The sequence below is a fragment of the Pleurodeles waltl genome, chromosome 5, assembly GCF_031143425.1.
Source record: "Pleurodeles waltl isolate 20211129_DDA chromosome 5, aPleWal1.hap1.20221129, whole genome shotgun sequence".
Taxonomy (NCBI): Eukaryota; Metazoa; Chordata; class Amphibia; order Caudata; family Salamandridae; genus Pleurodeles; species Pleurodeles waltl.
This window is the reverse complement of record NC_090444.1, coordinates 13,016,706-13,044,473: the sequence shown is the minus strand read 5'-3', so window position 1 is coordinate 13,044,473 and position 27,768 is coordinate 13,016,706. Positions and strand designations below refer to the sequence as shown.

At 45.6% G+C, this 27,768-nt stretch overlaps 1 protein-coding gene across 2 annotated transcripts; it reads right to left on the bottom strand.

The window, feature by feature from the left end:
- Positions 1 to 6,637: 6,637 nt before the first annotated feature.
- On the bottom strand, positions 6,638 to 20,208 carry LOC138295269 (zinc finger protein 23-like). Of its 2 annotated transcripts, none has more exons than XM_069233459.1 (2): positions 20,047 to 20,208; positions 6,638 to 9,188 (listed from the first exon to the last, which is right to left on the bottom strand). In XM_069233459.1, the coding sequence occupies exon 2, from the start codon at positions 8,772 to 8,774 to the stop codon at positions 7,956 to 7,958; it is 819 nt and encodes a 272-aa protein (XP_069089560.1). In that variant the 5' UTR covers positions 8,775 to 9,188; positions 20,047 to 20,208; the 3' UTR covers positions 6,638 to 7,955. The 2 variants fall into 2 exon arrangements, with proteins under 2 accessions (XP_069089560.1, XP_069089559.1); XM_069233458.1 differs by lacking the exon at positions 20,047 to 20,208 and adding an exon at positions 18,969 to 19,773.
- Positions 20,209 to 27,768: the final 7,560 nt, after the last annotated feature.

Sequence of the window (27,768 nt, the reverse complement as noted above, 5' to 3'; positions counted from 1 at the left end):
ACCAACGTTTTATCAACTCATCAGGGGGTTTTAGAACTAATAGGCTGGACCCTCGCTATATATCATCCGAACATGCGGGTATAGTTACAACATATAGTGTAGGGAAACTATGCCAACAATGCTAAAGAACTACCTCACTAGATGTGGTTAGAGAACACCTCAGTCTCCTGTCTAATAATACTGACTTACAGGATTTCCTGTTAGGCCCCAGAAAACACAGCACAAAGCGTTTCTTATATGAAGTATATAATGAAATTTGGAAGCTTTCCCAACAAAAGCAGCTGCCCGGTTAAGGCAAATAGACCAGGAAAATCTAAAAAAGGCATTAGCTGTTGTGGATAATGGGATTAATACCCTGTCCGACCGGATATACACCTTAAACAACATTGTCTCTTCTACTATAGACATTATACAAACAGATATGTCTTCTTTACACCATGGACAGAGTCAGCTAAGGTCCATTATGCAGCTGGGTTGGACACTTCAAACACTGAAGGCGGGTCGCGTTCCCTGGCAGCATGTCAGCACAAGGGAAATATTTTCTTCCTTGAATTTAACGCGACAACAACAACTAATGGCTAAGAAAGAAGCGACTTATGTCATGCTAAACATGTCGCGCCGCACCGCACGGCGCGAGCCGAGAGCTCGACTTCTGCCGGGCGTTCGGCTCGGGCCGTGCACCGCGTTATTAAGACGCGGCGCGCCCCCAGCCTCTCCTGCGCGTTTCGAGGCCCCAGATTTGCTTGGGGCCTCGTTCTTCCTTCTGCCTTTCACTGTCCCAGGGGTCTCTGAACCCTCTTACCTGTTTTTCTTCGTTTCTTTGTCCTTTCTTCTTTTTTGCAGTCTGTTGTGTGCCTTTCTTTATGTTTTTTCCTCCTTCCCAGATGCCTGTGCTTTCCCAGCATTCCTTGTTCTCTATTCTCTATGGTTCCTCTACTATTCTGTTCTATGTATTGTTTCCCTATCTAAGATGGTGTCCTTTTACTTCCTGTGGGTCACTTCCTGTTTTTTGGTATATAAGGGCTGTGTTTTTCCTCTTTCTTTGCGCTGCAACACTTTCTTCTCAGTTAGTGTCTTCGCTCCTGATTTCCTTGCCTTTTGGTTTTGGATTCAGCATTCTGTGTTTTCTGATTTTTGCTCCTTTTGGACTCCTGTTTGTTTGTTCTTGTTTTTCTCCAGGAGTCTTCCTGTTTGGAGGTTTTTTCCCCTTTTTAAGGGGTTTTTTCCCTCTGGCGCTACTTTCTGAAGGGCACGGTCTGTTCTTGGTGTCTCCATTGCCTACAGCACCGTGGCTACCAGAAAGAGTCGCCCCTTTTTGGGCCAAAGCCGAACATTGAAGATTCACGCCACCAGATCTGCAAATTCCAGGCGCAAGCAGCACGTGAGTCGTGACAAAACATCGAGAAATTATAAAAGTTGCCTTTTACTGTGGCTGAAATACCATCTGCTGAGTGGCTAATACACGGGGTCATTAATCTGCCTATTTCTACAATTCAATTCACCTCCTGTTTAAAACACATTCCGGTAGGCAGTTATGAGAGGCTGGGAGATAGTTACATCCATGAGGTGTACGAGCTTCACTTCTCATACAAATGTCTCAGGGGCATGAAAGAAGTCTTTCTTAGCGGTAGTGAATGTGAGACTTCAGTCAGCCATTCAATGGTTTGTAAACAGCTGTCCTAGCATTCGGTGTGTAACGCGTCTGCAGCGAACTTAGCTTGTTATCTGAAAGGAGTTCTAGTCCCCTTGACTAGACCTACGTTCCAGGTGCTTTCAAACGGCAGCTATGTCCTCCTCAACGGTGAAGACTGTTGTGGGATGCGAGCCGGAATAGTTTATGTTGTTTTGGCTCTAAGATCGTTGTATGCTGCGGGAACGTACTTTCCACCCCCACTAAGATGAAAGAGGTAGCTGACATTTGGCCTCACATTGCTTCTTCGAATGTGTATTTTGACAAGCTGAGCAGACTCAAGGCTTTATTGTTTCAAAAACACCTGACTCTTACATCTGTACGCAAGACCCACGCACTTCAGGTGGCAAGGTCGTCAGCAGAAATACAGTCCCTTTTAAGTACAAACTTTTTGAGACACTTTGGTGAACTCGTGGGATGGATATTTAATGCATCCAGTACAACTGGAATCGCACATTTCTTTAAGGCTGTGGTTCTGGTTTCATTCACACCTTCTCCTCCATATTTGGTTTAATACCATCGGCCATCCACTCAATTTTCTCTAGTATTTTCGGGAGATTTCCAATAATTTTGTCTTTATTAGCTGGCATGTTGCTATTTTTTATGCACAATGGCTGTCCTACCGCAACAAGGAGGAATGAAGTTACTCCCATCAGCGTAGCTGTGTCGTGAACGCATGATGCAGTATTTTGGAGCAACACTCCTGGAGCAATTGGAGTGTGGCTGGTCTCTGTCATTCAGACTGGTTTTGCATTGTGTGCAGCCAGTGTTTCGGTGCCTCTGGTGCTCTTTTGAATATGCACTGGAAGTTTGTCTTTCTACGTATCGCTTGCTTTCATTGGACGCTGATCTGTTGATGTTCTGCTGAGGGCTCATTACCAGACATGCGTGTTGAGGTTTCGTCTGCTACGGGAAGCTACTTACGAGTTGCCCTTCCTGGAGGATGTGGCTCTTAACTCATCACTGGGCACACCACGGAATGCCGCCTTGGCTGATGCTGAGGCTATGGAACACGACTGCTCCTTGATCCTTCTTGGCAATGCCTTTTCAACTTTAACACCTGCCAAAGTGGAAAATGTCCTGTCCTCTATAGTCACAGAATAGATTGGAACTCTTCAAAAATAACTTTGACTATTGAAAATTCGGTCTTTTATGCCACATGTTTACGTTTTAAATTGTCCTTTTATGTGCCGATGTGTCCCTTCGACTTGTCATAATTGACGTAAATTTTTACATGTATATCTTAGGTTGAGCTTTTAGTAGCCATTTTAAATGTCATTAGGCTTTGAACCACCTTCAACTGACAAGGGGAGGGTGTTGTGTAGCCATTTTAGCTCTTCCTCTCTGGCCCTCGCGCACACACCAAGAATCTAGCACAGCCATAGTGGCAGTCAGTCTTTTTGCTACATCGCCGCCAAGGCCTGGAACAGCTTACCTCTTCCGCTCCGAACTGCCCTCTTGCTGGCAGAGTTCAGGAAGAGACTCAAGTCCTGGCTCTTCAACAGAAACCTTGCATCCCAGCACCCAGATATCCCCAGGGGTGACAGCAACATGCTTTACACATGACTGATTGATTGATCTATGTGAGAGCAACTTACGGAGGTGTTTACGGCCCTCAACTCCCAAATATGCTTCTGGCAGCAATTGCCACTAGTCCTCACGGGTAAGATCACACTTTTTAGGATGATTGTCCTCCCCCACCTTCCCTATTATTTGCCAAAGTACTGGTGTTCCTCCAAGACAATTCATCCAGGACCTGGATCAGATGTTGGGGGAATTTACTGAGGGATAGTAAATGACACAGAGTGGCCCTTAATAAACTACAGCTTCCTGTGAGACAGGGTGGACCTCAGTGCCCCCTCACGGGGGGGGTGTGTGTGTGTGTGTGTGTGTGTGTGTGTGTGTGTGTCTCTCTCTCTCTACGAGACCAGTGCCGGAGACAAACCTAATTCCCCCTGCAAATTCTTTCCCATCTACTGTTCCCTACCATTAAGTACCACTGCTCTGGGTCCCTTCATGTTTGGGAGGCCCAGAGGTGCCTCAGTCAACAAACTCACCAGACGGTTACTCTTCTACTCCTCCACTATCACCCTCCAGGATCTCCCAGGACCCGTGGGACACTTTACTGCTGACCAACTGAGATGGTGGCACAATAGCTCTCTCAATATAGTGGTTGGTCTCTTCCAAGATACTCATCTCCTCACGTCTGGTCAGCTACGAATGGATTGTGCCAACCACCTGGGCCAATTTCTATTACATGGCCAGCTCCTCGCACTGATATAAACTCAGTGGGGTGCAGTGGACGAAAACCCACCACTCACACCATCATACACACCTATTACACTATCGAGAGGAGGGAGTCATCTAGTAACATGGCTCTAAAAAGCACTTCGGGAACACAAGGGGACCCACTTGACACACCTTCGTCAGGTCTGGGAAGACGATCTGGCGTGACCCTTACACAAAACCAAAATGGGCTAAAGAACTGGTGCCCCCAAGGCAATTTCACGAAACGCATGCTTCAAAAATATTCAATACATGGTATTACACTGAGCATATCTCACGCCCTCTCTACTTAACCGCATGTTCCCTGGGCCCAGTCTCACCTGCCGTAGGTGCCAGGCTCCACAGCTAACCGCCAGCATATACTCTGGTCCTGCCCCGGTATAGCCAACTACTGCCATGCAATACACACCACACCGGACACCGTTACAGAACTCACAACGCTGAATTCTTGGAGGCCACAGCCTTAGGTATCTTACCTAGGAGGAAGAATCAGAAAGTGCTGACATGTTTACCCCAATCTTGCTCTCCTGCTAGCTAAGTAACTTCTCACCATACACTGGCGGGCATGCCTCCAACACCTCCCCAATGCCACAGAGTGGGGGTGAGCAGAAAGCACTGCACTACACTGGGAGGACGCACAGAGACTCTACCAATGCCACATAGCAGGTTCATGGGACACCATCCGAACCCAGTTTAAGGTGCTGACTGTAGACAACCCCCCCCCCTTTCCTCCTATCCCACTGCGCTGCTCACAAGCCCCTGTGCCAGCTCAGAACCGTTCTCTCCCCCCTCTCCTCCTGCTGTTCAGAGCAGTGGGCCTCAGAGCTCCTGTAAGCCTCAACGCAATCACCCCAAACTCCCTGTATCCCCAGCCCGTTCTCTCCTTCTTTCTCCTGGATGATTACTTTCCTCTCCCACTCGTGCCCCCTTCCCCTAGTTACCTCTCATGTTACGCAGTTCTTTTCCATTTTTTGTTTACTCCTGTTTTAGATAAAAGGGTGAGAGAAAAGAAACCTCTATTTTGTACATCTGCCCCTATGGAGAGCTCAAGATGCTTCAGTTTAGCTCTTACAGTACTTAGCACTATAAAGATGTGCACCATTGGGGGCTTGATTCCAGATGCTCCCCACTTTTTAGGACCATATTAGTGAGACACAGTATTCATTTACCATGTATATGCATATCCCTGCCATTTACTCTTCCATTGTTGTGATACGACTGACTATTGTCTCCTGTTTCCATATTGTATGACCTGTTGTAACCGGATCTTCACATTAGAGAAATAAAACATCAATAATAATTATTTCTTTAAAAAAAGAAAGTTTGTATCTAGGAGTTCAGACAGTACTTTCAGCAGATGTTTATTTTATTACACATCAGCATGTTAAAAACAAATCACTGAAGAGAAGTAGAAATAATGTGAGATAGGAGATTGTACTCACTACTGGAAGTAGAGGCCTCTTATTCACAGGTTGTCCAGAAAACTCTCCTGCAATGTGTGTACAAGTGGTGGAAGCTCCTGTCCCATATGAAGCCATAAACCTGATGCACACAAACTTCGGGGGCTACAAACCTCTAAGGCCAGTGGCATCTGACTTCCAACCAACCCCAAAACTCCCCTTGTCCTCTCCCGGGCAGCATTGTTAGTGAAAGAAACAAAATGTCAATGATAAACAGCATGAATATAAGAGCCTAGATATCAAACTCAGAATTTTATCACAAATGTCCCCAAAACTCTGGATATGAGCCCTAGAAGGCCTTGCAGAACAAATCTCACATAACTGAGTAAATAGGCAAAGGCAGGTTTGTCTGTCACAACGTGGTCAAACTAGTCCTTACACCACAGTAAGCTGGGAACAGGGAAAGAAATCTGGCTTTTTGTTTTGCGTAACATTTGCATTCTGTCAAAGTTTGATGCTCTCTGGAGTTTGCATATTGTCACCTCTGTGGGAAAGGGATAACGTGTCCTGAGACCTTTTCTTGACTAATCCTTTGGCACCTACAATGGCTGACACCATTTCTGTTCCCTTGTTCCACATTTATTTCAGGTATTTCGCCCCCCTATCTCTGTGAGTAGGTGTGAATGTTTTTCGACATAGAAAATGATGACTCTTTTAAATGAAAGACTTCACAATCAGTACATTTTAAACCTGGGTGACCTTTTTGATGTCTCATCAGACAGGGTTAGGTGGAAAATGCTCTTTCATGTTTATAAGATTCAAATGGCTTCTCGCCAGTTTATCATTTCAATTCAGAGTTAGTTCAGTTTCCCCCTGGAATGCTTGTTGACTCATTAGGTTCCTCCTGGGAAAAAACACTTTGCAAGAAAAATATGTTTTTGCCAATTTGGACTACCTGATCAGCACTTGGTCATATTTATTGCTTCTATTGAGTCACAGCGTGGATTTTCAGATGTTGCATGAATAGTCACTTTGCAATGATGGCTTTGTCACATTCAGTATATTTCTATGGAGGCCTCAAAAAATCATAAAAATGTCCCTAGACCTGCAGGTCTGTTGACTAAATAATCTACTCGACCTAATTGTAATGCTCTTGACCCATAAACTGCTTTCAAATTATGTAGCAAGTATTTTAATTCACTGAGCCACTGTTTTCTTCATTGTCATATATGAGAGCAGCTTCAACTATGTGAGTTCAGCATGCTTGCTGTATAAAAAACTGTTTTGTTTGATTTAATAAACTAAACCTTTGCTACACATAAAATACAAACCTAACCACATACAGGATAGGCCGGATCCCTGACTTGCCTCTTTGCTCATTAACAGCATTGTCATAAGGGCAAGGCAGGAATGTTTCTCAAATCATAATTAAAAACTATCACTTTTAATAAATACATAACTAAAGTATGAAGTGGTATCATTCTGTTATTTGCAACCAGCAGATTTTCCATTGAAACGGCCACAGCATTTCTCACTGACATGCGGTTTTACTGATAGAACTATAGAGTGTACAAAAAATAATGTTTGAAAATTGAGTTTCTGCAAATATTTGTCATTTGCACAACACCAAGTGTTCTGATTAATTTTGCTCCTATTAAAATAGCTTTTTTTGCATCACAGTTCTGATTTTTTTTTTTTTAAAGTGGTTCCATAATTCCAGGCATTTTGAATATTTGTACTATTCATTTGTAAGCTATTTAAATGTTGTACAGCCTTTTGTTTCACGATTGCTTGACAGCTCACTTGACAAAAACTGTAACTGTAGTAAGAGAAAGAATAGTAAACACCCTTTTCCAAGATAAGCAGCAATTAGTAAAAAGACAACCTGACTTTTGACCTCTGTCCATGAACAGATGTGTCAAGATAGAAACAAGATTTAGAGGCATCTTCAACAGAACACTTGTTCCTTTCCAGCTTAAGTTAACTCCCCAGTAGGCCCTAAAAATAGCCAGACCTGATAAAGTCTGAGTCGCCATAGCGAGTAGATTTTGAGGCCTGCTGTGGTGTCGCTCGTGTGGAGGACAGGTGTCCCACTAGTAATGACGTTCTGATGTTGCATTAGCTTTGTCTTTGTAAAGGATGTCTTGCCACATTGACTGCAGTGATATGCTTTCTCCATCATCATTACTTTCTCCTCTGTGTTGATTTACTGACTGTGCCCTGCCAATAAATGAACTGCCCCATTCAGTGCATTTATTTGGCTTCTCCCACAGTGGATTTGTTGCTGCTGCTTTAGGTTGGACTTCCTCCAGAACACTTTACTACCCTCTGTACATTGATATGGTTTCTCTCCTGTGTGAACCCTCCAATGTTGCATGTAACTGTGCTTTACAATGAATGCCTTGTCACATTGAGTACATTCATAGGGTTTCTCCACGGTGTGTACTTTCTGATGTCACATTAGATGTGACTTTCTAATAAATGTCTTCTCACATTCAGTGCAGTTGAATGGTCTCTCCCCAGTGTGGACTATTTGATGTCACACTAGGTTTGCAATTGTTATAAATCCCTTGTCACTTTCAGCACATTGATATGGTTTTCTCCCCAGTGTGGATTTTCTGATGTCGTTTTAGCTCTTTATTTGTTATAAATGCTTTAACACACTCTGTACACTTATATGGTTTCTCACCAGTGTGGACTTTTTGATGCTCCTTTAGAATATTCCTCCATCCGAACACTTTGGTACATTCTGTACATTCATATGGTTTTTCCATGGTGTGGACTATATGATGTTTCAATAGGTTTTCATGGCTAATAAATGCCTTATCACATTCTGTACATTCATATGGTTTCTCCCCAGTGTGGACTAAATGATGTCGCTTTAGATTTGCATTTGTTATAAATGCTTTGTCACATTCTGTACATTTATATGGTTTCTCTCCAGTGTGGATCTTTTGATGCTTCTTTAGATTATTCTTCCATCCGAACACTTTATTACATTCTGTGCACTCATATGGTTTTTCCATGGTGTGGACTATATGATGTTTCACTAGGTCTCCATGGGTAATAAATGCCTTATCACATTCTGTACATTGATATGGTTTCTCCCCAGTGTGGATTTTCTGATGTTGCTTTAGTGCTCCATTTGTTACAAATGCTTTGTCACATTCTGTACATTCATAGGGTCTCTCTCCAGTGTGGATTTTCTGATGTCGTTTTAGCTCTGCATTTGTTATAAATCCTTTGTCACATTCTGTACATTTATACAGTTTCTCACCAGTGTGGATTCGTTGATGCTGCATTAGATTTTTCTTCCATCCAAACACTTTATTACATTCTGTACATTGATGTGGTTTCTCCTCTACGTGGACACTCTGATGCTGCATTAGGTCGTTCATTACAAAGAACACCTTTCCACACTCAGTCCATCGATATGTATTTTTCTCCCGTATGAAGTTTCTGATGTCGCACTTGCTCTTTCTCTAATAAATGTGTTGCCACATTCTAGATATTCATACGGTTTCTCTCCTGTGTGTTCTTTCTGATACCAGGTTAGCTCTTCCTTCGTGAAGAGCACCTCATCGGCCTTGCTTCAGTATGTCAGTGTGCTATGTCTTCAATGACTATCATCTGATGCCTGAGAGCCAAGTACAGACCTCATTGGACAGTTTGGGTTTTCTGCTGTAGAAGACGACTTTGGTCAGTCTTTAGCCTTCGTGGGAAAATCGAGGTATTCTGTTTGTACATCACTTCTTACACTAGTGAAGCTTAATGTCTTTAACTTGTTCCGTTTATTAATTCATTTATTTCACCTGTTAGATTAAGAAAAAGAAACACAGAATAAGCTTAAATGCAGAGCCCCTCACAAAAATCTGTTGCCATTTAGTGAGACATTTAATTGTCCATATAGACAAGTGTGCTGGAGAAATTCTAGATTACACTTTCAATGTAAAAATACAATAGGCAGAGAAAGGGCATACGATCCTTCCGTGATCTCCTTCTAGCGAGGAGTGTCGCCTCAAGGAGTAACCAAGACACCAGAGAAGGTTCCTTGTTCAGTGAGCGAGAGCCTCTTCACAAGACACACTACAATGTCAAATCCATAGCAACAAGACGCCTCCCTTTTTATCCAGGGAATGCTTTCTATTATCACACAGTCTAACAAATAATGCAAGATGAAGCCTTTTCCTGTGAATAGACCTTGCAACACAGAACATCATAATGGTGGGAAATATTAGCAATTGCTGCAAGAGAGTCTTTTATACTAGCAGAGAGCCTGGGACAGGACCCGGACAGGTAATCTGAGCATCTTCCACAATTGTAACTCCAGAGATATGAGGCTTTGTGTATCCTGCTTGTATGTCTTTATAGTTTGCTTTCAGTGTTCTTGTCATGCTTATATAGATATTTAAATATTATATTACTAATTGAATCTGCGCTGTGTGGTCTATGCATCTTTGCAATCCTATCTATCTACCTATGTGTGTTGATATATTTATCTATCTACTTGTCCGTCTATAATCCTTTCTATTTAGGTGCTATCTACAGCAGAGAGACAACAGGAATATTAAGTGAACAATAAGGTAGGACCCAGAGCAGGTGTAGGTGCTATCTAGAGCAGCAGATCGAGATGCTAATTCACAGCACAGCCAGTGTAGGTGTTATGCACAACACAGTGAGTCTAGGCACTATTAATAGCAGAGAGGATATAGGAATATTGAAGGCACAATAAGGTATGACCCTGAACAGAACAGATGTAAATGCTATACCGAGCAGCGAGTCTAGGCGCTATTTATAGCGGAGCAAGTGCAGGAGCTATGAGGAACACAGTGGGTCTAGGCGCTACCTATAGCAGAGCAAGTGCAGGAGCTACGAAGAACACAGTGTGTCTAGGCGCTACCTCCAGCAGATTGAGTCTGGGAAGAATTCAGAACAGAGAGAGTGTAATGATATTAGGGTGGCTTTAATTAGAAGATCTATGGCAGTGTCTAGGTGCTATCAACACTATACGGACTGGGTGTTCCCACCACTTTAAATGTCATCAGGAATTAGATTAATCAAGACATTGATTTACAAGAATGCAGTCATCTCAGCATTATTAGTAATGGATGAGTAAAGTGGCCTTGAAAAATAAATTGATTGGCGTTAAGCTGACTGTCGCTTTATCCAAAATTCTGAGTCAAAAACTAAAATTAACAACTCTAACTGCAAATTACAGACCTTATTTTGTCATTTCAAGGATAGTGACAGGCTCAGCGGCTGAACTGTGCTTTTATTTAATGACACTAGGGGTGAGGTGCCATGTAATATAATTTGCTATGTTGCCACCAATTGTGGTATTTTTCTACTGAGAATTTGACAAAATTAAGTGTGAAAACTGGAGTCTTTATAGCCGTGGATTCACAGCAGCTACTTCTTAAATGCAGTGTATAATAGGTGTCTCACAAATGCTTCTGAAGGTGGAGTGACCACAGGTCTGTTAGAGATAGTCATAGAGTACAAGGGACCCTCAGTGGTGCACATGGCTTCTGTCTAGCGCCTCTCTCGTGCCCTCATCTCTCACCCCCCAACCTCTCTAGTGTCCCCATCTCTTTTACGCACACTTCTCTTGTGCCCCATCTCTCGGACCCACACCTCTTTCATGACCCCATATCTTGCACCCACACCTCTCTCGTGTCCCCATCTCTCGCACCCAACCTCTCGTATCCCCATCTCTACACCCACATCTCCCTGGTGTCCCCATCTCTTGCACTCACACCTCTTTCCTGACCCCATCTCTTACACCCACACCTCGTGTCCTCATCTCTTGCACCCACACCTCTCTTGTGTCCCCATCTCTCGTATCCCCATCTCTCGCACCCACCCCTCTCTCGTATCCCCATCTCTACAACTACATCTCCCTGGTGTCCCCATCTCTTGCACTCACACTTCTTTCATGACCCCATCTCTTACACCCACACCTCTTGTAGGAGGCTGGCCTGCTTGTAGTGGGTACCAAGGGGTACTTACACTCTGTACCAGGTCCAGTTATCCCTTATTAGTGTAGAAGAGGTGTTTCTAGCAGCTTAGGCTGATAGAAGGTAGCTATAGCAGAGCAGCTTAGGCTGAACTAGGAGACATGCGAAGCTCCTACTATACCACTGGTGTCATATGCACAATATCATAAGAAAACACAATACACAGATATACTAAAAATAAAGGTACTTTAATTTTATGACAATATGCCAAAGGTATCTCAGTGAGTACCCTCAGTATGAGGATGCCAAATATACACAAGATATATGTACACAATACCAAAAATATGCAGTAATAGCAAAAGGAAGTAATGCAAGCAATGTAAAGTTACAGTAGATTGCAATAGGAGCACATAGGTATAGGGGCAACACAAAACATATACTCCAAAAGTGGAATGCGAACCACGAATGGACCCCAAACCTATGTGAGCTTGTAGAGGGTCGCAGGGACTGTAAGAAAACAGTGAGGGTTAGAAAAATAGCCCACCCCAAGACCCTGAAAAGTAGGTGTAAAGTGCACCTATGTTCCCCAGAGAGCACAGAAGTTGTGATAGGGGAATTCTGCAAGGAAGACCAACACCAGCAATGCAACCAAAGTGGATTTCCGGACAGGAGTACCTGTGGAACAAGGGGACCAAGTCCAAGAGTCGCGACAAAGTTGAGATTGGGCAGATGCCCAAGAAATGCCAGCTGGCGGCATTTCAAGCGACCCCTTCAGTTACATACGCTCTCTGCTGATGACGGCCGAAAGCCAGAAACACGTGTCCGGAGATACGGCACTCGCTGCACCTACCTTAGGTGAAAGACTTTCTACAGCGATACGACACTTGTTGCACCTACTTAGGGTGAATAATTTTTTGAAAATTTCTCGCTACTTATATTTAAATGACTGCATTTATCAGGATGCCTTGGGGCTATTTTCCGCTTGAATGCAAGGCAGTGTGCTCCCTTTTTCTTTTTGGAAGTCTACAAAGTCTGCCCAGTCTTGAGAGGACTCTTTTCTGGTGTTTCTGAACGTAATCCTGTATTGTTCAGTGGTTAAGCCAAATCCATCCAAGAGGGCATCTTCCAAAACTTTGTAGTAATTAGCATCACTTTCCCTGACAGTAAGGAGTCTATCCCTACCCTTACCAGTGAAAGATAGCCACAAGATAGCAGCCCACTGCCTTTGAGGGACCAACTGTACCATACAGGCCCTATCAAGTGCAGCAAACCACTTGTTAATGTCATCCCCCTCCTTGCAAGGGGGGACTATCTTATGCAGGTTTCTGGAATCTGGTTTTCTCACAGGATTGCTAGCAAAAACACTGCTGCTGCCACCATGGGGAACTAACCCCAACCTCTGCCTTTCCCTCTCTACATCCAGAGATTCCCTGTCTAAGGCCAGCTGCTGCTGTTTTAGCTTCAGCCTGGCCTCTTCCAACCTCAGCTTTCTGAGTTCCCTTTCCATCAGGTTACCCTCAGAGTGGGAGGCTTGGGAATTGTGAGACACAGAAGAACTGTGGGAACTGGCAGAGTTAGACCTGTCCCTAACTGGCTGGACCCTAGTAACCTGGCCTTTAGGAGTGAAAGGTGCCCTACTAGTGTGTGACCCCCTCCCACTAGTAATGTCACTAGATGGCCTGTTAGCTGACAGGTCCTTGGAACAACCCTCCCCAGCATCCTCATGGGACTCCTCTGAGTCTGGCTGGGTACCCCCTCCTCTTCCTCCTGATACTGGGATGGGCCAGACTGGCTCTGGTCACTTTCTAGGAGAAGGCTAAGGGGAAGATCTTTTGTAGGATTCTTACCAATATTTAAACCTTTCAATGCAGAGACCCCTCAAACCTTTAAAGTTTAAACTACCATAGGTTGCCTGGACAACTGTGGGAGTACGTTCTACTGCAGACATGATTATTAGAAAGGGTTTAAGACAGAGAGAAAAAAGTTTAGAAACTTTTAGAGAAAAGAGAAAAACGTTTTAAAACTCTTCTAAAAGTTTTTAGAAAGTTTAAAGAAGGAATGTGAAACTGTTTAGGTTAATTGTGCATATTCTGAAGTATTTGGTATATGTTTTTCTTATGAAAAGCACCAATGACAAAGTGGTAAAGCAGTTACAAGTACTTAATCCACCGCTGCACCACCAATGTAGGAGGTCAACCTGTCTTCTAGTGGGAACCTGATGGTACTTACACCTTGTGCCAGGTCCAGTTATCCCTTATTAGTAGATTAGTAATGTTCTAGCAGCTTAGGCTGATAGAGGTAACTATAGCAGAGCATCTTAGGCTGAACTAGGAGACATGCAAAGCTCCTACTATACCACTTATATCATATAGCACTATATCATAAGAAACACAATACTCAGAGTTACTAAAAATAAAGGGACTTTATTTTAGTGACAATATGCCAAAAGTATCTCAGAGGATATACTCCCTTAAGAGGTAAGTAAAATACACAAAATATACACACAAACCAAAACCAGGTAAGTAAACAGTTAGAAAAGTAGTGCAAACACTGTAGAATACAATAGGATGCAATAGGAGATAATAGGCCTAGGGGCAACACAAACCGTATACTCCAAAAGTGAAATGCGAACCACGAATGGACCCCAGGGCTAGTTTAGTGTGTAGAGGGTCGCTGGGAGTGTAAGAAAACACTAAGGGTGTCCAAGATACCCCACCCCAAGACCCTGAAAAGTAGGAGTAAAGTTACCCTACTACCCCAGAAAGACAGTAAAGTCGAGATAGGGGATTCTGCAAAGGCAACAACCGACTGCAATGCACTGAAGACGGATTCCTGGACCTGAGGACCTGCAAAGGAAGGGGACCAAGTCCAAGAGTCACGCAAGTGTCCGGGGGGGGGCAGGAGCCCACTAAACCCCGGATGAAGGTGCAAAAGGGCTGCCTCCGGGTGGAATAAGCCAAAGATTCTGCAACAATGGAAGGTGCCAGGAACTTCTCCTTTGGTCAGAAGATGCCCCACGGCGTGCTGGAGGATGCAGAGTTGTTTCCAAGCAGAAAGACCACAAACAAGCCTTGCTAGCTGCAAGAGTCGCGGCTGAAGATAATGGGTGCTGGCCAGGCCCAGGAAGGACCAGGAGGTCGCCCCTTCGAGGAGACAGAGGGGGCGCTCAGCAACAGAGAGAGCCCACGCAGAACCAGGCAGCACCCACAGAAGCACTTGAACAGGCATTCAAGAAATATGAGCACGGTGGTCGTCTCAACACAACAAAAGAGGGTGCCACGAAGTCGGTGGTCAACTCAGCGAGTTGAGCAATGCAGGACAGAGTCCTGGGGACCTGGGCTGTGCTGTGCACAAAGGATTCCTTGCAAAAGTGCACAGAAGCCCTAGCAGCTGCAGATCACGCAGTACACAGGATTACTGGCTGGCGTGGGGAGGCAAGGACTTACCTCCACCAAATTTGGACAGAAGGACCACTGGACTGTCGGGGTCACTTGGATCCAGCTCCTGTGTTCCAGGGACCACACTCGTCAAGATGAGAGGGGACACAGAGGACCGGTGATGCAGAAGTTTGGCGCCAGCGTTAACAGGGGGAAGATTCCGTCGACCCACAGGAGATTTCTTCTTGGGTTCTAGTACAGGGAGAAGGCAGACAGCACTCAGAGCATGCACCCCCAGGAAACAGTCGAGAAAACCGGCAGGATTAGGCGCTACAATGTTGCTGGTAGTCGTCTTGCTACTTTGTTGCGGTTTTGCAGGCGTCCTGGAGCAGTCAGCGGTCGATCCATGGCAGAAGTTGAAGAGAGAGATGCAGAGGAACTCTTGTGAGCTCTTGCATTTGTTATCTGAAGTGAAACCCACAGGAGAGACCCTAAATAGCCCTCAGAGGAGGATTGGCCACCTAACCAGGTAAGCATCTATCAGGAGGGGTCTCAGACGTCACCTGCTGGCACTGGCCACTCAGAGGTCTCCATTGTGCCCTCACACCTCTGCATTCAAGATGGCAGACGTCTGGGACACACTGGAGGAGCTCTGGGCACCACCCCTGGGGTGGTGATGGACAGGGGAGTGGTCACTCCCCTTTCCTTTGTCCAGTTTCACGCCAGATCAGAGGCTGGGGGATCCCTGAACCGGTGTAGACTGGCTTATGCAAGGAGGGCACCATCAGTGCCCTTCAAAGCATTTCCAGAGGCTGGGGGAGGCTACTCCTCCCCAGCCCTTAACACCTATTTCCAAAGGGAGAGGGTGTAACACCCTCTCTCAGAGGAAATCCTTTGTTCTGCCTTCCTGGGACTGAGCTGCCCAGACCCCAGGAGGGCAGAAGCCTGTCTGTGGGTTGGCAGCAGCGGTAGCTGCAGTGAAAACCCCAGAGCTAGTTTGGCAGTACCCGGGGTCCATGCTGGAGCCCCGAGGATATATCGGATTGGCACCCCAATGCCAGATTTGGCATGGGGGGACAATTCCATGATCTTAGACATGTTACGTGGCTATATTTGGAGTTACCATTGTGAAGCTACATATAGGTATTGACCTATATGTAGTGCACGGGTGTAATGGTGTCCTCGCACTCACAAAGTCCGGGGAAATTGCCCTGAACAATGTGGGGGCACCTTGGCTAGTGCCAGGGTGCCCTCACACTTAGTAACTTTGCATCTAACCTTCACTAAGTGAGGGTTAGACATATAGGTGACTTATAAGTTACTTAAGTACAGTGTAAAATGGCTGTGAAATAATGTGGACATTATTTCACTCAGGCTGCAGTGGCAGTCCTGTGTAAGAATTGTCTGAGCTCCCTATGGGTGGCAAAAGAAATGCTGCAGCCCATAGGGGTCTCCTGGTACCCCAATACCATGGGTACCTAGGTACCATATACTAGGGAATTATAAGGGTGTTCCAGTGTGCCAATTAGAATTGGTAATATTGGCCACTAGCCTGCAGTGACAATTTTAGAAAGCAGAGAGCATAAACACTGAGGTTGTGGTTAGCAGAGCCTCAGTGATACAGTTAGGCACCACACAGGTAACACATACAGGGCATACATTATGAGAACGGGGTCCTACCTGGCAGGATCCCAGTGACACATGGGCAAAAACAAACATACATACAGTGAAAATTGGGGTAACATGCCAGGCAAGATGGTACTTTCCTACAGTAGGCACCATCAGGCACCACCCCCACTGCAAAAAGTGATGCCCCAGCAGTGACTGAGACCTGTTGGGTCTGTAACCCACTGATGCCCAGAACCTTTCACATTTTAAAGGTTTGTTTCTGGCACTCCCTGTGCTGAAAATAGTGGAGCTGGCCTCATTTCATCATGTGATTGTGGGCGAGATGACGCATTTATAGGTACGCAAAAGTGTACATTTTTGTAACGTAAAGTAATTTTCATAATGTGATTTCAACCAGTCTCCCTCATACACATGCTCAGCGGGTGCATAAACCAACCAGGCTATCCTACTGGCTTTAGCACAAGTGACCTGCATGTTATCTACAGACCACCCCAGCAGGCACTGGACTTCCTGACCTCTCAGGGGCACTGGACTGTGGAACCTGCAGGTGACAGTTCATGGCAAGGGCTCCACTCACCTGTTCATTGACAGCTTCTCAGCCTCTTTGTGTACAACTCACAGACCTCAGTACTGGGAGAGGTTTGAAGAATGATTCTACCTTTTCCACTACAGTCCACCCTGACACTTGTCTGATCCCCCACAACTCACCCTCAGCTCCACCTCCTTTTGTTTCTCCCATTCTTGTGTGTTTAGTGCTGCACATACAATAAAAACATGCAAAGTAAACACTGAAATACAGTGTTGTGCGTCTTGGAGAGAAAAGGGAAGTGTGTGGGAGAAAGGGGGGCAGAGTGGCGAGGGGGACAGACGCGAGAGGGGAGAGAAGGAGGCAGAGGGGAGAGAGAGGGAGGCAGAGGAGAGAGAGAAGGGCAGAGGAGAGAGAGAAGGGCAGAGAGGAGAGAGAGAAGGGCGGAGAGAGAGAAGGGCAGAGAGGAGAGAGGGGGCATAGGGAACGGGGTGGGGGCAGATTTTTAAAGCACTCTCCAGCCCAAAGCCAACCACACAGTAGCTCTTCTGTAGCCCAATGCTGCTACTCCTAGGAAGGAGGGGCATGGGCAGAGTCAAGCAGGCAGTAAATGGAGATTTGTGCCCGGACCCTTCCGCAGAGGGGGTGGGCGCAGAATGTCTGCTCCTGCTAACTGCTTACTTTCTCTCTGAGTCCTCATGGGGGGCATTTTCAGGGAGCTGAAGCTCGACCTGGGGGTACTGGGGGGCTTTACTTGACACTAGTTACATTACACAAGGACACATTATTCATTTATTTTATGCACAGGGCAATTAAGTGATCTGCCCAGGATCACAGGATGTTGAGCCAGCGCCGAGACTGGATCCTGACTCCCCAGTTCTAAGTCACCAGCTCTGGCGAATTTTAAGCAAAGTTGTCAAAGGAGATTGTTAATGTGAGGAGCTGAGATTTCTTTCCATGGACTCGGTTACCTTCCACCCCCCTGGAAACTGTCCAACAAACTGTGGATTAAACAAGCAGGGCTTTCATGCTGGCAAATCACAGGGTCCTGCGCCCACAAAGGGAATGTAAATGGCGTCGAGGCGCTATCTGCCGCTCTGTACAATAAAGGTTTATGTTGTTAAACTCCCATTGTTCAGGGAAGCTTCTGGAAGTGCAGATGTGTGTGTGGGGGGGGGGGGGGGGGGGGTTCGGGGGGGGGGGCTGCTGAAATGCAGGTGACTCGGCTGCACTTCTAACGTTTCTTCACTTCTCACCTTGCAGGGGCTCCGAGCTCAGGGATACAACCCACAAAAGACTGATCCTGTAACCCACACACATTTCTAAATTCCAGCCCAATATGCTAAAAATAGCAGAAAGTCATTTATAAAACAGACCAATATTTACCAATCCACAACACCGGGAAAAATGTGGCCCCACTGTGCGTGATGTGGACCAACCTGCCCCTTCCCAGGACAGAGGTCACTTTTATACCAACATAGACCAGTGTCAGGGGTCACCGGCCTGAGACCCCCGGGAGCGGGAGGGGTCGGGGAGAAGGAAACCATTCACCGTTTTTATTCCACTAATTACACTGTAAACAGGAGGAGGGAGCAAACCCCCTCACTCAGTGACTTCCCGGCTCCGACCCTCCCACCCCGATAACTCACCCGCAGCAGATCACACGGCGACAAGTCACTCACCCGCAGCAGATCACACGGCCACAACTCACTCACCTGCAGCAGATCACACGGCGACAACTAACTCACCTGCAGCAGATCACACGGCGACAACTCACCTGCACCAGATCACACGGCGACAACTCACTCACCTGCAGCAGATCACACGGCGACAACTCACCTGCAGCAGATCACACGGCCACAACTCACTCACCCGCAGCAGATCACACGGCCACAACTCACTCACCTGCAGCAGATCACACGGCCACAACTCACTCACCTGCAGCAGATCACACGGCCACAACTCATTCACCTGCAGCAGATCACACGGCCACAACTCACTCACTCACCTGCAGCGGATCACACGACCACAACTCACTCACCCGCAGCAGATCACACGGCGACTACTCACCTGCAGCGAATCACACGGCGACAACTCACTCACCTACAGCAGATCACACGGCGCGCTCCCTTCTCACGGAACTTCTGGGTGATAATAATTCACTGTCTGTGTCCATCCAGGGCTTGTGTGGTCGCCCCCACCTCTGCCATTAGGAGGGACTGCGGAAGTGCTTCATCTAGTGGGGGTGGTCTGCACCCGCAATCACCCCCACCCGAGGGATGGTGAAGGGATGCAGCAGGGAGGGATAGGGGGCGCGATGCTCTCTCTCTCCTCACACAATAAATGTGACCTCCCCCCGAGATCTGTGGTTCAGCCTCCCGTAGAGATGAGTGAAGTACCTCCCACACCTGGTGCTTGCACCGCTGTCCTGGCTGCACCCCCACACCTGGTGCTTGCACCGCTGTCCTGGCTGCACCCCCACACCTGGTCCTTGCACCCCGGTCCTGGCTGCACCCCCACACCTGGTCCTTGCACCCCTGTCCTGGCTGCACCCTCACACCTGGTACTTGCCCCCGTGTCCTGGCTGCACCCCCTCACAGCTGGTCCCTGCACCCCTGTTCTGGCTGCACCCCCTCCTAGTGTTTGCACCCCTGTCTTGGATGCACCCCCTCACAGTTGGAGCTTGCACCCCTGTCCTGGCTGCACCCCCACACCTGGTGCTTGCTCCCATGTCCTGGCTGCACGCCCAAACTCCGGGTGCTTGGTCCCCTGCCCTGGATGAACCCCTCACACCTGGTGCTTGCACCCCCCACACTGCTGGTGCTTACACCCCTGTCCTGGCTGCACCCCTTAGACTACAAAACAACTCTTCCCACCAGCCCTGGACCCTTCCCTTCTCCTGCAGACTCCTCCCTCTCCCACAAATTCCTGCGGGAGGGGCTGTTATTCTTTTCTCCCCCTCTCTCCCTCCCTCCCTCGTAGCTCAGTCCAGAATCTGGACCTCGTCACCCGCAAATATGACACAGCCTCGCCCCACGGCCATGTAAACCCTTCTCCTCTGATGAAATATTCCTCTTCGTTTCGGTAATGTCAGCGCTATATGATTGTGCATAAATGAATAAATAAAAAACTCCCTGTAACTCTTCCCGACCGCCCCCATTCGTGCCCCCTGCGGACTCACCCTCCTGCCCCCTCCACGAATGCTTCAGATGGGGGCTGTTATAGTTATCGTTCCCCAGGGGCTCCTCTCTTCATATGTAGTGCTTCGCAGCGCTCTGCTGTGGGAGGGGCCATCTAGAGGGCCTGGGAGGGGCAGGAGCCCCCACTGAGGCCTGGCTACCCGTGTCTGCATGGGGGTCTCTTGGAACCACCCCCGGCTCCGTTTCTGCTATTTGTAAGCACATAGACGAATGGTAGATGAAACTACAAGTCCCAGAATGCAACTTTAAATGTGAAGGGTGCAGTACAAATCATACAGTGTTGTGTGTGTATTTTTGAAGACCTACGGACAGCGAAGGCTGACTGAAGATGGGGGTGATGAGTGGTGGGTGGGGGCTCCCTTGGACAGGGGGGGCAGAGGGGAGTATGTGGCCTCCAACCCCAGAGCACACTGCACAATGCACTGCATTTATTTAATACCAGATCTATGTGAATATTGGGAGCAAACTAACTCAGCCGCAGATAAAACCAGTGGAGACAAAACTCCTGGCTTGCCCTGCACTGGGTTTGTAATCACGTGTCCTGTGAGTGTTCATGTGATGGGCAGTTTCTTATTGGCTTCATGACAAGAGACACAAACATGAGTGAATCTGGAATAACTGCTCAAAAAACGCAAAGAAAGTCTTACAGTGAAAGATTTTTTAAGTTAAGCTACAGCTCTCTGGCATACACGGCGCTTATTTACACAGTCATGAGGAATACTCCAGTGTACGTTTCGTATCCCACTGTGTGTGTACTTCTTGTATAGCAGTGTATGTGTACGTGTGTACTTTTCATATGTCAGTGACTGTGTGCACTTTTCATATGGCAGTGACTGTGTGTACTTTTCATATGGCAGTGTATGTGTGCACTTTTCATATGGCAGTGTATGTGTGCACTTTTCATATGTCAGGGTATGTATGTACTTTTCATATGTCAGTGTATGTGTGCACTTTTCATATGTCAGTGTATGTGTGCACTTTTCATATGTCAGTGTGTGTGTGTACTTTTCATATGGCAGTGACTGTGTGCACTTTTCCTATGTCAGTGTATGTGTGTACTTTTCATATGTCAGTGTGTGTGTGCACTTTTCATATGGCAGTGTATGTGTGCACTTTTCCTATGTCAGTGTATGTGTGTACTTTTCATATGTCAGTGTGTGTGTGCACTTTTCATATGTCAGCGGCTGTGTGTACTTTTCATATGGCAGTGTATGTGTGTACTTTTCATATGTCAGTGTGTGTGTGCACTTTTCATATGTCAGTGTATGTGTGCACTTTTCATATGGCAGTGTATGTGTGCACTTTTCATATGGCAGTGTATGTGTGCACTTTTCATATGTCAGTGTATGTGTGTACTTTTCATATGTCAGTGTGTGTGTGTGCACTTTTCATATGGCAGTGTATGTGTGCACTTTTCATATGGCAGTGTATGTGTTCACTTTTCATATGGCAGTGTATGTGTGTACTTTTCATATGGCAGTGTATGTGTGCACTTTTCATATGGCAGTGTATGTATGCAGTTTTCATATGTCAGTGTATGTATGCACTTTTCATATGGCAGTGTATGTGTGCACTTTTCATATCAGTGTATCTGTGTACTTTACATATGGCAGTGACTGTGTGTACTTTTCATATGTCAGTGTATGTGTGCACTTTTCATATGGCAGTGTATGTATGCACTTTTCATATGGCATTGTATGTGTGCACTTTTCATATGTCAGTGTATGTGTGTATTTTTCATATGTCAGTGTATGTGTCTATTTTTCATGTCAGTGTATGTGTCTATTTTTCATATGACAGTGTATGTGTGTATTTTTCATATCAGTGTATGTGTGCACTTTTGATATGTTAGTGTATGTGTGTACTTTTCATATGTCAGTGTATGTGTGTATTTTTCATTTGCAGTGACTGTGTGTACTTTTCATATGGAAGTGTGTGTGTTCTTTTCATGTCAGTGTATGTGTGTTATTTTCATGTCAGTGTATGTGTGTTCTTTGCATATGGCAGTGACTGTGTGTACTTTTCATATTGTAATTGTATTTTATTAGAATAGTATTTATATAGCGCTTACTACCCCTGACGAGGTGCTGAAGCACTTTTCGGCAAGTAGCACGCTACCCCGGAACCCAAAAGGAATTAGTGGTGGATTGGTATAGGGAAATATGCGTACAGTTTTAGTATTGTTATGAGTTGATTTGAGGGGAGGATATGAGAGTTTGTTAGTTGGATTGACTGGAGTAATGGAGGGGTGGAGGAGGGAAGAATCCAGAAGTGTTAATTCTGAGTTTATGGTAATAGGATTTAGGCTTGGGATGAGTAAAGGGGGGATGGAGGAGGGAAGAGTCTGTGGAAAGGGTTAGGGTGATCTTAGTGGCAGGGTGAGATAAATGAGGGAGAATTTAGTAGGGTAGTTTGGGAGATCATGGTAGTAAAGTGAGGTTTGGGTGAGTTAGATGTGGAAGATGAGGGAAGAGCTTAGGCAGGGTTATTTAGGAGATTAAAGTAGTAGAATGGATTTGCGATGAGTCCGAGTGGGAATGAATGATAGATTGATAGAGACATGACATGGTGATGGGTAGACAAAGTGTGATATAAGGTGAGAGCAGGGATTCATAATCTAACAACTTATCTATGAGTTATGCAATGACCTATGAACATGTTAAGCATAGAATAACATACACATATTATATATATATATATACATATATATATATATGCACACACATACACACACACATGAATACACACATATATGTACAGTACATACATATACCTATTTAAACCATGAGTAAATATACATTAGTTAAACAGGTTTAAAGAGTATGTGTGTAGTTTATTGCTATGACATAGTAGCGATACATTCTTCTTACAGGTGTGGCAGCAGAAGTAGATAAAAAAATGTTCTTGAAGATGTGTGGTGGACAAGGGTCAGAAGGGCAACCAGAAGGTCTGCTTGCTTCGACCAAATCTATAAATTCACCTTGGGATATTTGTTTGAAGGACTGTAGAGGCTGGGTTGGTTTATTCTTAGAGGGTATTTTAGGAAAGGGGTTGGTGCTGATGGTTTTCTTCTGTTTTAAATAGGAGTCCAATGTGTCTCCCTTGGTTGTGTAATGAGTTGCCAGTGTGTTCGTGAAATCTTGAGTAGTGGGATGACTTCCTTCCATACATGTAGGTTTTCAAAATTTATTGAGAATTTTATAAAATTCTTTGGTTGCAGATTTAGCATTTTGAATTCTGTCTGAGTAGTACCTTTTTTTTTAAGCTTTTTTGATGATTTGTATATTCTGTTAAGTTTGTGTAGCTGCAGTTTGTCTTGACTGTTGTTTGTTTTGAGCCAGGTCCGCTGCAACTTTCTGATTTGTTGCTTTATCTTTTTAAGTTCTGTGTTTCTCCAAGGTGTTGGTTTTCTTTTGTCCTGTTTAGTTTTTCTGAGTGGTATTAGGATATCAAAAGCTTCCTGTAGCCACTCATAAAGTTTTGGAACAGAATTATTTGTATCTTGATCTGTGCTGGCTGTTAGTTGTGTTTCTAAGTCATCAAAATTGAGTTTGCTCCAAGGTTGATATGTGCATGTATGTAAGTAGTTGTTGGGTGTATTGATTTGTGGAGTTTTATTTCGGAAAGTTATCAAATGGTGGTCTGACCATGTGATTGTTGTGATTCTATGAACAGTAACTAGTTCAGGCTTAGCAGAAATGACATCTAGGATGCGTCCAGCGATGTGTGTGGGATTGTGTACAATCTGATGTAGGTTCAATGCGACTAGGCTAGTGGTGATATTGTTTGGATGGGGCATATTGGGTTTGTCAAACCAAATGTTTAGGTCCCCGAGAATGCATAGGTTTGAGTATAATGTAATAAGGTTTGAGACTGTATCTAGAAAAGCGTCTGGGAATGTTGAGTTGTTAGGTGGAGGTCTGTAAAGGAGGAGAAAGTTACAGGAGGAAGTTGGAGTAGGGTTGCATCTGGTGAGGAGGGCTTCACAACCTTGTATGGAAATGTTGTCTGTTTTACTGAGATTTATTGCCTGTTTGAATATAATAGCTAGTCCACCTCCTCTCTTGCCTATATGGTTTTGTGTGATGGTTTGATTGTGCGAAGGAAGGGCATTGTGCAACACTGGGGCCATGTCTTCTCCCAACCATGATTGTGTTATGAATAGTAAGTCAGGTTGCGTGTCTGTGAGCAGGTCGTAGATGTGGTGCTTGTTTTTTTAGATTGACCGAGCATTTATGAGCTGGCAGTTTAGAAAAAGTGTGTTAGTGGCGGTGTTGTTTTGCTTAGGAGAAGGGTAAGGAGTATAATCTGAGCTTGAAGCAGGTGTGTTGTTAGTTGTGATAACTGTGTGAGGGTCACAATAGTCTTGTTTTTCAATATAGTGTTCCTCTTCCAGCAGGTTTAGGAGGCATTTTGTTGGGTCTGTGTGTGTGGGTGGTGGACTTGGTGGCTGAGAGAGACATGAAGAGTGTACTTTTTTTGTAGGGTAGCTTTATTATGTAATAGACAAGGGGATGCTAAGTTGTTAAGAGTGGCATGTTGTTTATTTTGTTTGCATCTGTTTAGTGTGGATGGAGCATGGTTTAGGGGTGGTGGGGGAGCATGTGGATCATGATGTGAGGCTCTAAATTGTGCAATGGAGGAGAGGCGAGTGAATGAAAGTTGCTAGGTTGGGGTGCTTGTGGTAGATGTTTGTGAAGAGTGAGGATGTAGGGGTAAAGATAGGACGGGATTTGTATTCTTTGTGTAGTCATGAGGGTGGGAGTGTGTGTGATGATAAGTATAATGAAAGTTTGTGTTGATTTGATGTGCTGATGTGTGTGGTCTGTATTGTTTTTGTAGAATAATGAGAGGGGGTATTGATGTAGTTGTTCTTGGTGAGGGATTTGTATGTGGCTTAGTGCTGGTGAGTGGAATTAGAGTCTTACAGGGGGTGTTGATGTGTTTTTTAGATGAATGTATGAGGTGTGTAAGAGGGGATGGATGTGTGTCAGTGGAGTTTGTGTTAGTTGTGATGAGTGGAAAAGGTAATATGTGTGGTGGAATGGAGTGTGAGGGTTGTGTGTAATTGGTGAAGAGAGGGGAAGGGCGTTTGTAAATGGTGTGTTGGAAGGCTGGGTTTGGGAATTGTTATGATGAAAGGTGGTCTGTGTGGAGCAAACAGAGGATAGTGTTGTTGGTTTGTATGACCTGGGAGTGTGTATCTGGAAGGCTGGAGGTAATGTATAGTGTGGTTTTGTGTTGTGTGGGTGATGGCAGGTTGTGTTAGTGGGAGTGGACAGAGTAGTGTTTGCTGTGAGAATGCAGGGGTTTGACTGCTGTAGATGGGAGGATATGTGTATATGTGTTGTATAAGGGGTATCGTGTTGGATGATGGGACATTGCAATCTGTCTCCGGTCAGTTTGTGATGCACAAGTTGGAAGTCTTTGCAGATAATGTGTTTGCATGTTGATGGATGTGTAGGATGTAAAGTCCTCTCTGTGATAAATTCTAAATTGGGCAGTATTTCTGGCCCTAGGCCCTACCAGTCCCAAACAGGCAACTGCCCTTGTCCTCTCCGCCCTTAGCCTTGACGCCCGGGCTGAGACGCCCTGAGCCCTAGGCTTAAATAGCCCTACTGGCCAATAGAAACCTAGTCCTAACCAATCAGATTTGTAACCCTGATTCAAACAACCAATGAGAGACCCAGCCCTAATCACCAATCATACCCCTAATCCTGACAACCAATCACAACCCCAACCCTAAAAACCAGGAACCAATCAGAGTCTCAGCCCTACCACCAATCACAATCCCAGCCCTAGAACCAGGAACCAATCAGAATCTCAACCCTACTACCAATCACACCCCAAGCCCTAGAACCAGGAACCAATCAGAATCTCAGCCAGACAGAACAACAGCCGAGGCAAACAGTTACAGTATCCTTTGGAATGGTGCTTGAGAGGGACAAGGAATCCAGCAAAAATGCATATAGAACCTTTGTCAACCTTGCAAGGGAAATGATGTGCAAACTAACAGCCGAGGCAAACAGTTACAGTATCCTTTGGCATGGTGCTTGAGAGGGACAAGGAAACCAGCAAAAATGCATATAGAACCTTTGTCAACCTTGCAAGGGAAATGATGTGCAAACTAACAACCTATGATGCCTTTGGTATTACTGTGAACAGGGGGCCAAGCTTCTGAGATACAGCACCACCATATTCACACTTTCCTAAACTTTAACCACAAGTTTAACACAGCTATGGGATTTCAAGGTTTTGGAACATCTCTAAAGTGAAGAAGGTGGACCTTGCCACAGAGTCCTGTCTGGAGTCCACCAGTCAACCACGTGCAGCGGTCACGTACCCTCTGCATCAAATGTTGAACCCTTTTTGTCTAGAACAGTATCAGTGCAATGAGATGTTAGGCCACAGTGCATCATTCAAAATCTGAGTTCCTCTTTTGTGGGAGTAGTTGGAACTCCTGATGCTGAAAGCACTATTAGAAATGGGGCCTTTGGTTGACAGTCAGGTTATCCCCTGGTCAAGCAAGGACCCTCATTCTAGTCAGGGTAAAAGAGAATCACCCTCAGCTAACCCCTGCTTACCCCCTTGGTAGCTTGGCAGAGCAGTAGGCTTAACTTCAGAGTGCTAGGTGTAAAGTATTTGTACCAACATACACAGTAACTTAATGAAAATACTACAAAATGACACAACACCAGTTTAGAAAAATAGGAAATATTTATCTAAACAATACAAGACCAAAATGACAAAAATCTGACATACACAAGTCAAGTTATGAATTTTTAAAGATTAAACTAAAAAATAGAGCTTAGAAACACAAAATGCTTCAATGTGGTGTTAACACTGCGTCGTGTTGGAGTCATTCCCAACAAGCCGACACCAGCGGCGCCGTATGTGGAATTGCGTAGACCCTCAAGTACAGTACTTTTGGTGAAGAGTGAAAACAAGTCGATGCGCGAAGTCGGGGATCGCGACGTCTGTGCGAAACATTGAATTTGTGCACTTCGAGCTGCGTCGGTCATGACGTAATGCAGCAACTTCCACGGAGTCGCAGACTTCAGCGGGGCTGCTGCGGCGTCAGGACTGCGAAGGTCGTCGCGTTCCAGCGAAGATCACGGAGTCAGTTGCAGGCGGCGTCACCAGATTCAGCAGCGGCGGCGGTCCGAAGTCGTCCGAAGTCGATTTCCTTGGATTTCCACCAGCTTTACTTTCAAGGGCCCAGGGACTGGATAGGGCACCACTTGTCAGAGCAGGAGTCTCTCCAGAGACTCGAGGTGCTGGCAGAGAGAAGTCTTTGCTGTCCCTGGGACTTCAAACAACAGGAGGCAAGCTCTAAATCAAGCCCTTGGAGATTTCTTCACAAGATGGAAGGCACACAAAGTCCATTCTTTGCCCTCTTGCTCTGGCAGAAGCAGCAACTGTAGGATAGCTCCACAAAGCACAGTTACAGGCAGGGCAGCACTTCTCCTCAGCTCTTCAGCTCTTCTCCAGGCAGAGGTTCCTCTTGATGCCCAGACGTGATCTAAAGTCTGTGGTTTTTGGGTGCCCTTCTTATACCCAATTTCTCCTTTGAAGTAGGCCTAGTTCAAAGTAAAGTCTCTTGTGAGTGTGAAATCCTGCCTTGCCCAGGCCACGCCCCAGACACTCACCAGGGGGGTCGGAGACTGCATTGTGTGAGGACAGACACAGCCCTTTCATGTGTA

Bases quoted from the DNA above. Each gene is read 5' to 3' on its own strand.
- LOC138295269 (XM_069233459.1), bottom strand. From the start codon at position 8,774: ATGAACGACCTAATGCAGCATCAGAGTGTCCACGTAGAGGAGAAACCA.